Genomic DNA, 9,925 nt, shown 5'->3' on the forward strand with positions numbered 1-9,925 from the left:
ACCTAAAAATTCTGGAAAATCCAGAATTGTGTTCTTGAGCTCCACTTCGAATTTCAACCAGCAGAACATGCATGTTATGGCTCAAATCTCAAATATAGTTATGCTAACATGCCATAAATACCAAAACACATTACAATGGAGCCCAATTCACAATTAATTCACATGCATGCCCCAATCTCCCATCAACTCATTCTAATACAAACCAAAATCATACATTCAAAGCCCATCTCTTAATTATTCAAACATGCATGCTAATCTTGATTTCATTTCCATCCCAAACAATGCAAATGGTGTTCATTCTCATGGAATACAACAAAAGCATGCTTGCATGTAAGATTTAACACCTTTATTTCCATGTTTAACTCAATACATGCTAGATTATGCATTTCCACAACAATTATATACATGCATGCCTTCATTGACCTTCAATTGAACACAAACAACTCAATTTCCTTATAATCAAGCTAACTCATGTTCTTGGCCATTAACCACACTTGAATTTACAAATTTGCAAACAAAAATCCATGAGTTTACTTACCTAAGAGTTCAATCTCCCAAACTATCACAAAATCTTGGGTTTGATCTTCAAGTTCCCCAAACTTTGAGCCAAAATCACCCAATTCTCCCCATCTCTTTCTAACAGTCGGCCCTCCCTTTGTTTTTCTTAGAGTTTGATCAGCCAAGGGAAGTTATAAGGAGAGAATACAAGGTGTAGTGTCTTAACACTACCAACCCCACTAACATCAATATAATAATAATGAATAGTTGGCACTAATTCAACAATTAAATCAATTTAATCTGACCCGAATAAATTTCCAATTAAATTTCACCGTAGGCTCTAAAAATTATGCCAATCACAATGGTGTAATCAATTTCGGGTTCTGTGGCCAATAGGGCCCTCAATTTAATTCCCAAAGTAGTTTACTCAAACAGATATTCCTACAGTGAACAGATAGAATTGCAAAACCACATATATTCACATAATGACACGTAAAGTCATGCTGAACACATAATCATATTCAAATTAAGGACCAATTTAGCATATTACGGAACGGGGGTATCACAGTGGAGGTGTTAGGCTTAGAGGTGTAGTGTAAATGGCCAAGAAAATTAGGGTTTGGAGCTTTGGAGAAGAAGGCTATGGAGGGTGGAGTGCATGTGCCTTGGCCAAATTTTTCTAACCCTTGCAAAATGAGGTGGGGGGTTGGTTATATAGAGGGATAGAAGTAAGGCTTCTTGGAGAAGCCAAGAGAGGGGGTCAAAGCTTCTCAAAGAAGCTTTAACCAAAAAGGTCAAGCTTCTTAAGGAAGCTAGACCAAAATGGTCAAGCTTCCTCAAGAAGTTTGACAAAAGAGTCAAGCTTCTCCAAGAAGTCAAGCAAGGGGGGCAAAACCAATTAAAAAGGATAAAAAAGAGACTCAAAATCTCGGACAGTGGGTCAAGTGCTTCACAGCTGGCACAGCTGTGTTGCACTTGAGAAGAGTAAAAAGCAGAAAGCTGGCCAACCAGCTAAGGTGGCCGGCCGGCCACTCCCCATGGTCAGCTGACCAGGGGTCAAAAAGGTCAAGCAAAATTTCTGTCCGGCCTACCCATATTGTTGGCCTCCCAGATGAGTAGATCACAATGGTGGTATGAAAAGCCAGAAAATGTGGCTCAAAAGTGGGAAAAACCAGCTTTCTGTCAGAAAAATCGACTTTTTGGAGAGAGAAAATGAGAAACTGGCTTTTTCAGGGGAATAGGTGGCCGGCCACCATCCTACCACTTCCCTAACAGTGAAAATAAGGTCCCTACCAAAAATGGACCAAAACGGATGCAAAACGAAGGTTCGGGGGCCAAAACGCACGGTTCGGGGCCCTGAAAACAGGCTGTTAGGCACCGGAAGTGGCGTATGACCACGAAGGTGGTCTCCCGGGCCACAGTGTCCCTCTAAAGGGAGGAAATAAGGTGTGTGCCAAAAACCAGAGCAAACGGAGGTAGTTAAGCGGTCCCGAACCGAGGCACACGGCCGACGGCTCCGAAAACCGGAAACTGGGCTCCAAACGGGAAAAATGGCCTACGACCACAAAACGTAGCCTACGGCCACTGAGAGATGGTCTATGAGACCTCTCCCTCCCTTCGGGAAGAGAAAACAGAGATAACAGAACTTGGTTCGCAAACCAAGGCAAAGCACAAAAGAGCCTCGAAGTTCGGAGGCAAGGCTCTCAGCCGAGACTCTGAAACCTCAGGTCGAGCACAATATGCAACATCACCAAGCGCTCAACTGGTGACGTCTAAGTCTTAAGGTCGGTCAAAAATGGGGTGTCTACACTTACTTTTTATTTTCTAATATGTTCCCTAAAATGTGATATTCTTTTCAAATGCAGCATATTGCACATGCATTGCAGATTTCACATCCTATTATTGACACTGGTTATGAGGAGGGGATTCGACATCCTTATCGACTTTACCAGGCTATCGAGAGTATGATGCATGTCCTTGAAGATCAGTACATTGACGAAGCTCGACCTAGTTCTGCTGGACCTAGTTATACTGGAGGTCGTTTTCCATCTTCGACATTGACATACAGTCGCAGGCCTAGGCGTAGGCATACAGCTGATTTGTGACATGTTATTTGTTAGTTGATGAATTTTTTTTGGTGTTTTTTGTAAGATGATATTGTTGTAATGGTAATAGTGGTTAATATTTTCTTATTAGAATGGAATTGCAACAATGGTATTATAATGACATTTTATTATTAGAATGGGATGGTAACAATGGTCATTGATTTTGTAAATAATATTTTCTTATTACAATGGAATGGTAACAATGGTTGATAACATTCAATCCAGATTGCAAAACAGAACACATCAACATCAAAAACACATCCGTTAATTTCTTCCATAATTCTAACATTGTCAGATGCATACATGTGTCATGCGACATCAACAACATCAAATGTCTCTCGAGTAGCTACATTATCATGAATAATGTCCTTGAAATGTTGAATGCGACACACATATGCATCATCCCAGTCGACAGCGCAAGGGTTACGGTATTTTCGCCAATTAGTGGCTATAGGAGGAACTGGATGGCCTGGCTGCAACAAAACCTGCACCAAATATCAATTGAGTTAGTGGTCATACCTCATAACTTCTTGTACATGCACAAACCCAATTTATAAGTTTCTGTTATACCTGGATGAAATGATTTCTGTTGACAAACCCAATGGCAATCTCACGTCTATCAAGTTGAGGTACTGGCACTATTCTAATAGGTAAAAAGGTGAGACATTGCTGTAATGACAAGTGGTATAACACAAGATTGTAGCACAATGCAACAAGATGCCCCATGTCTGGCATAGTCATCCAATGTGAGTATTTAGGACTGTCTTCAAAGTATGACAATATGCTTGTCAATTCTTCAAACCTTTCGTAGGACTCATAAAGTGTAATGTATTCCTCTTTGTGTGTGCAGCTCACCCAACAGATCACACCTAACCTGAGCCCAATCATCTTCTGTATGACCAATTGAAGCAACTATAGCCCTGAAACCATAATTCCCATCTGCAGCTACATCCTTGACAAACTTAATGTATGGTTTCAACCCAGAAGGGAAAGCATCAACATATGCACCAGGTTTCACTGTTCTAGTAATGTATACCTTCCCTTTCGGATTCACTTTCTCCTTTCCCTTAACAGGTCGCTTCTTCTTGGTTTGCAGAGTAGAAGCTAATGTAGTGATTTGAGTATCCCTAGGTGAGAAGGAATCATGTCCAGATTGCACCAACTCAAATGCACACAGGTCACAATGGATAGAAACATTGATATTCTTATAATCCCGAGGACGTGTTTTGGGTTTCACCTCCGGCTTAACAAGAAAAGTGCTTCCCGGATATACAATCTCTTTCAACTTCTTCAAAAGCTCCAACCGCATGGTTCTATCACTTTTATTAAACTTGTTCACAAACAACTCTACTCCTGCATGACAACTCACCCCCGTTTCCTCTTCTTTCTTGCATATGGAGATATGAAATTGCCTCCACTATGAGTGTATGGTAGCAAGTGGTATAGGACGATCTTGTCTGATGTAGTCAGCAATCTCATGGGCACAAGGTAAACCATGAGTGTGGCGAAGGACGCATCCACAAGCTTCAACATCAATACCAATGGAATTGGCTCTCTTACTCTCTACAAGCAAATACTCCAATGCAGAGATAGACACATTACCCCGCAGCTCCTTGAACTGAGAAGGTTTAAATTGATGTTGCACAACAATTAGACTTTTCTCAAATGAAGCCTTGATATCAGTGTGTTGCAATTCAAGCAGACTGTGTATTTTCTCAAATGACGCCTGAAATGAGACTTGACATGAACCCAATTGTCTTTTAAGTTTTACATGTGCACTCTCAGTCCTGTTCAATTCAATGTAAGTCAAATTAAAATCAAGTACATGGCATTTATTAATAACATATTGAAGAAAAGTAATCTTACCGGTTCGTTGTAACATTGCCACAATGCATACACGTGTTTGTGCATGCCGCTACAAATTTGTCCTTGTAAGGAACCAACCAAGTATCCATGACGTATTTAACTGCATCAGGATAACTACTGAATTCCTTAAGTAATGATTTAAGACGCTCATCGTATTGAATTTCAGAAGATGAATACACTAAAGAGTTCCACTCATGGTTGAACTTCTCCCATTTCTGCTGTGTCTCAAACATTTTCTTGCATTTGGTCAATACATTCTTACTGATATGCCAACGACATAATAAATGTCTGCCATTCGGGAATATCTTCTGTATGGCATTCATCAAGGCTAGCTCTCTGTCAGTAACAATAATTGTTGGCACAACAAAACCATCCATGACATCACGCAATGTAGTTAACACCCACGCATAGTTATCGACCCTCTCATACTGTAAGTATGCGAAAGCTACAGAGAATGTCATTTCAGTTGAAGTCACTCCCACAATTTCAAGAAGAGGAAGACGATATCTGTTGGTTTTATATGTGCAATCCATAATTAATATACGTGGGAAAGACCAAAATAAGTCCAAATTGGTAGGATGTGCCCAAAACAAGTTTGTCACAGTCATCGTGGAATCTTCAGACCGATGGCGCTTAATGTAATTATACTTGGCCAATTCACCCAATAAGTGTTGCATCTGTGATCTTCCAGCTCTCTGTACCACCCTGTTTCGATGGTGTACATTGTAAATGGTTTTAAGTGTGCTTATATTGAGGGCATCTCGCTGTTTCAAGGTTACTAGGATTTCTTTTAGCCGAACCATGCTCTTTGACATATCCGTTAACAATGATTTCTTATCCTTTGATAGCCTCCCCGCATATGAATGTCCCTCAAGGTGCTCCGCAGGTGGATGATTATGCAATCCGCATACTATGGTCAATGTCCATTCATCATGTGGTAAACCTGTGAGCCCTTATATCAAAAGGACAACCACACTTCTTCGTACCGGTTATTCTTGATGTATTGTTGCCATCATGTTTTAACTTCTTTGTTGCTCTATATTGGCCACTCCTCTCACAAGCAAGATACAGCCTGGGTCTTTTTTTTCCTCCACCATAGTCTGATGTTTTGATTACAATGACCAAACCATTTCTCTTTCCAACTTCACGTACCCAGTTGAGCAATTCATCCTTACTTTTGAATACCTACACAGTCAAATAAATATTATCAAACATTTACATTTGGTGAGCAATTCGAAACATAATCATTATAATTTCGTAGAGTGAACCTGTTCAGTTGTAAATTGAGTAGTGCAATCTAACACAAAATCTGTGCAAACCTGACTTCCTTGAGTTGACACATATTCCTACATGTTTTGTATAACATTACAAATTTTTAATGGCATTATAAAGATTAATTTGCAATTCGAAACTATAAATTTGGTACGCAGTTTGCAAATTTGGAATATAAAATGGAAATTTTTTTTTTTTTACTTCATTCGGAAGTAGTTGTCTGAATTTATTTTAAAATTTCGGAAGTTGAATGTTGTAAAAGTTAACTTTGTTCGGACAACAACTTCCAAATTTAAATACTTTGTTCGAACAACAACTTCCGAAATTAATTACTTTGTTCGAACAACAACTTCTGAAAATAAAAACTTATTTCGGTAGTAGATTTCCGAACCAAATAATACAATTCGACTCTGGTTATCCGAACAACGCTAGAAAAAAAAAAACTCACATTTCCTTCGCTATGTTTCTTATAAACACTTATTTGCTGATTTTCAGAAGACAAATCCTCCATAACAATGATGCTTTCCCTACGAATGAGGAAGGTTGATGAATGAGTGTATTGAGAAGCTACGAACTTGGAGCTTAATGGAAGAAGCTACGAACTTGGAAGAAGCTAGGAATGAGTGAATACTCTGCTTTCATTTATAGCTCAATGAAGCTACAAACTTGGAGACGTTTTGAATTGGCTGGATGTGTGCACGATGCAACAGATGTGAACTCTAGATGGATATGTGCATTGAGATGTTTTGAATCAACAATGATGTCTAAAATAGTAATTTCACTTAGGGATAAAATTGTAATAAAATTAAATATCATTAAGTGTGTGTATAGAGGGGATTTGGTGTGTGTAGATAGAAGCTCTCGGTGAGTTAGCTTTTTAGTTTTTTGATTTTTTTGGTTATTTTAGGTCTTATTTGTCAACTATATATTTTAGTTAAAAAGTTAAAAAATCACTTTGGGTTCGTTTGAGAAGTGGGTTAGTTTTTTGACTATTTTAGCCTGGGGTTAAAAAGCTTTGTTTGGGAAGAACTTTTTGATTTTTTTTTTACTTTTGTGATAGAAAGAATGTAATGATTATAAGTTGGATGTGATATTTTATCTTATTAGACTAAAAAATCTATTTATCTTTTTATGACTAAAATAGCCCCAAACTCATCCAACCCATTCTTCCCAAATGAAACCTATAAGTTATTGCATCTCGCTTTTTAATTTCCTGCTCATTTTTTCGTAAAAAGTCAAAAAATTACTAAAAATAGCCTAAGGTTAAAAATTCTCATTTGAGATGAATTTTTTAATATTTTTGATTTTTATAAAAAAATAAAATGATATATAATTTAAATATGATGTTTTATTTTATTAATTTTTTTTAAACTTATTTTATTTATTTATTTATTTATTTTCGACTAAAATAATCCAAGACCAAATGCCAAACACAAGGTGGGAGGAAAAGTGTAGGTTATGCGTGTAGGACCAGTCCTCCGGATATGATTCAAACTATTGGTTCGGGTAATCTCAATTCCTACCCACACAATTTTACCAAATTTAAATTCCAACCCCTCCCTCTCTCTCTCTCTCTCTCTCTCTCTGAACCTTCGCATCTCCCGCATTTTCTGATCCTCTCAAACCCTTTCTCTATAAATCTATGCATCCAAAACCCTAGCTTCCACGCACCACCCATTCCATTCCAGTCCATTCCAATCACTTTAAGAAACCCAAATCAACTCTCTCTCCCTCTCACCACCACACAAACAGCCTAATATCTCTGACCATATCTTCTTCGATTCTCTCTCTCTCTCCAAATCCAAGATTTCTGGGTTCTGTCCCGATTCTCTCCTTTACTATGATTTTGGGTCTCTTCTAATCCAAAGCCTTGAATTGAAACAGCCCACCATTAATTTCGATTCCTTTTGTATATTTTCGTTTTGGTTGATTGTTTCATTGATTTTGGTTGATTGATTCATTGATTTTGGTTGATTGAAATATGGCTATTGCTTTCCCTCATTTTATTGTGTCTGACAAGCCAACAGTGGAGTCAGCTATCATGGTGTCAAAGCCATCGCCGGTGATTCTAACGCAGGACGAGCTCAAGAAGATCGCTGCTTACAAGGCCGTTGAGTTCGTCGAATCGGGCATGGTTTTGGGTTTGGGAACTGGCTCAACTGCCAAGCACGCCGTGGATCGAATCGGCGAGCTTTTGCGCCTAGGCAAGCTCAACAACATTGTTGGAATACCCACTTCGAAGATGACTCATGAACAAGCTGTGTCTGTTGGAATTCCACTTTCTGACCTCGATTCTCACCCTGTTGTCGATCTAGCAATCGATGGTGCTGATGAGGTCGATCCTTACATGAATTTGGTCAAAGGACGAGGTGGGTCTTTGCTGAGAGAGAAGATGATTGAAGGTGCTTGCAAGAAATTTGTTGTGATTGTTGATGAATCGAAGCTTGTTGAGCATTTGGGGGGTAGTGGGTTGGCTATGCCGGTTGAGATTGTGCCTTTTTGTTGGAAATTCACGGCTCACAGGCTTCAATTGTTGTTCGAGGAGGCGGGTTGCGTTGCAAAGCTTAGGACTGTTGGTGAAAATGGTAAACCATTTGTGACTGATAACAAGAATTATATTATTGATTTGTATTTCAAGAAAGATATTGGAGATTTGAATGCTGCTAGTGATGCAATCTTGAGGCACCCGGGTGTTGTAGAGCATGGGATGTTTCTTGGCATGGCAACCACTGTTATAATTGCCGGTGAACTCGGCGTCACGATGAAGAACAAGCAGGGCCTGGGAAGCCAGAGGTAGTTTGACTGATCATGTTTGATTTGGGTACCTAACATATTACTATATATTTAGGCTATTTAAGTTTTGCTTCGAAAAGTGGAAGCTTTATTGGTAATTAATGTAACAGGGGAAGAATTTTGATGTTCTAGTGTCATTTGATATAACTATTGGGGAATTTCACCCCAAGTATTTTACTTGTATGGAGACCAGTCTAGTGAAAATGAAAAGAAATTCTCAAATTTTTTTAACACAGCTTGTTTATGTGCTTCTAAAATTTTGGATGCTCTTTTATTGTTTTACTGTAAATCCTGCACTTCCAACACTTTTTAATTCATTATATATATTAATATTGATTTCATGATGCACAACATAAACATAGTTTATTCTGTGCTAATTGAATTATTGGTGATGATACTAGTCAGTGTCTTTGATCACTGTTTTTAACCATTTTTTTTTTTTCATGTGCACTAGTGCAATGAATAGCTCCAGTTGGGAGACACTGGTGTGTGGAATCTCCTAGTGATTTGAAGATATAGCTTGATCTTTGGATTGGGGCTTGTACCCCCCTATCATATGATGAATCTGCTAATGTTTTCATCCACTTTTGTAATGATACATGAGGAAAAGAAAAATTGACTTAAGTATGTGAGGAAGCTGAACATTGTTCGTTACAGTTTCTAACTGGAAGGTCTAATTTTTTGGCTTTAGATTGCAAAATTGAATTGACTGAAATATGTGAAGAAGCTGTACATTGTTCTTTTGACTGCTGACAACCTTTTTGAAGGATTGGAATGACTGACATGGATAATGCTCAATGTAATCCTGAGCAAAAGCAAGTCTCCATGACTGCTTTCTGAGGTATTAACATGCCATGGAACATTTAGCTTCACCATGCATTTCATATTTTTTCATGTGAGTTCACTGGCTCTCTGAGCTTTAAAATGGGACATAATAATAGTCACTTGTCACTAAGCTTTATAGATTCCGGTATGGCTTACCAAATTTTTTGAATTACTTTTAATCAATCACAAGAATTGAAGAGGTGGCCAGTGCACCCAGGGTGACAATTTTTAATTAATGTTAGGTTTATTTGGTTCATTGGAATGAAATGGAATAAATGATCATTCCATCAAAATGTTCATTTCCATGTTTGGTTGACTAACAAAATAGTGACAAAATGCATTACAAATGGAATCATCATTCCCCATTCATTCCATATGAGCCCCTAAAGAATGATTATTCCATTCCATTCCCGCTCAGTCCAGTGAACCAAATAAGCCTTATAGTCAACATTGGAAATAAGTCAACATTCTTGGTGCTTTTTGAAGGAAAATATTATGAGTCCCATGGTTCAATATGAACCTTTCCTCCATGGAATTTGTGACACTGAACTTGGTGAGTTCTGGGG

General features: G+C 38.4%; 2 protein-coding genes across 2 annotated transcripts; one reads left to right on the top strand and one right to left on the bottom strand.

Moving 5' to 3' along the window:
• Positions 1-4,020: 4,020 nt before the first annotated feature.
• On the bottom strand, positions 4,021-5,284 carry LOC145800730 (PKS-NRPS hybrid synthetase cheA-like). Its single transcript, XM_082890461.1, has 2 exons — positions 4,548-5,284; positions 4,021-4,390 (listed from the first exon to the last, which is right to left on the bottom strand). The coding sequence occupies exons 1-2, from the start codon at positions 5,282-5,284 to the stop codon at positions 4,021-4,023; spliced, it is 1,107 nt and encodes a 368-aa protein (XP_082746587.1).
• A 1,913-nt stretch (positions 5,285-7,197) lies between these two features.
• LOC114317119 (putative ribose-5-phosphate isomerase 2) lies at positions 7,198-8,765 on the top strand. Its single transcript, XM_028263817.2, has one exon. It carries the CDS (start codon positions 7,723-7,725, stop codon positions 8,536-8,538), a length of 816 nt encoding a protein of 271 aa, XP_028119618.2. The 5' UTR covers positions 7,198-7,722; the 3' UTR covers positions 8,539-8,765.
• The last annotated feature ends 1,160 nt before the right edge of the window (positions 8,766-9,925 follow it).

This window comes from Camellia sinensis, chromosome 10, assembly GCF_055761805.1.
Source record: "Camellia sinensis isolate YWXY chromosome 10, ASM5576180v1, whole genome shotgun sequence".
In the NCBI taxonomy this organism is placed as follows: domain Eukaryota; kingdom Viridiplantae; phylum Streptophyta; class Magnoliopsida; order Ericales; family Theaceae; genus Camellia; species Camellia sinensis.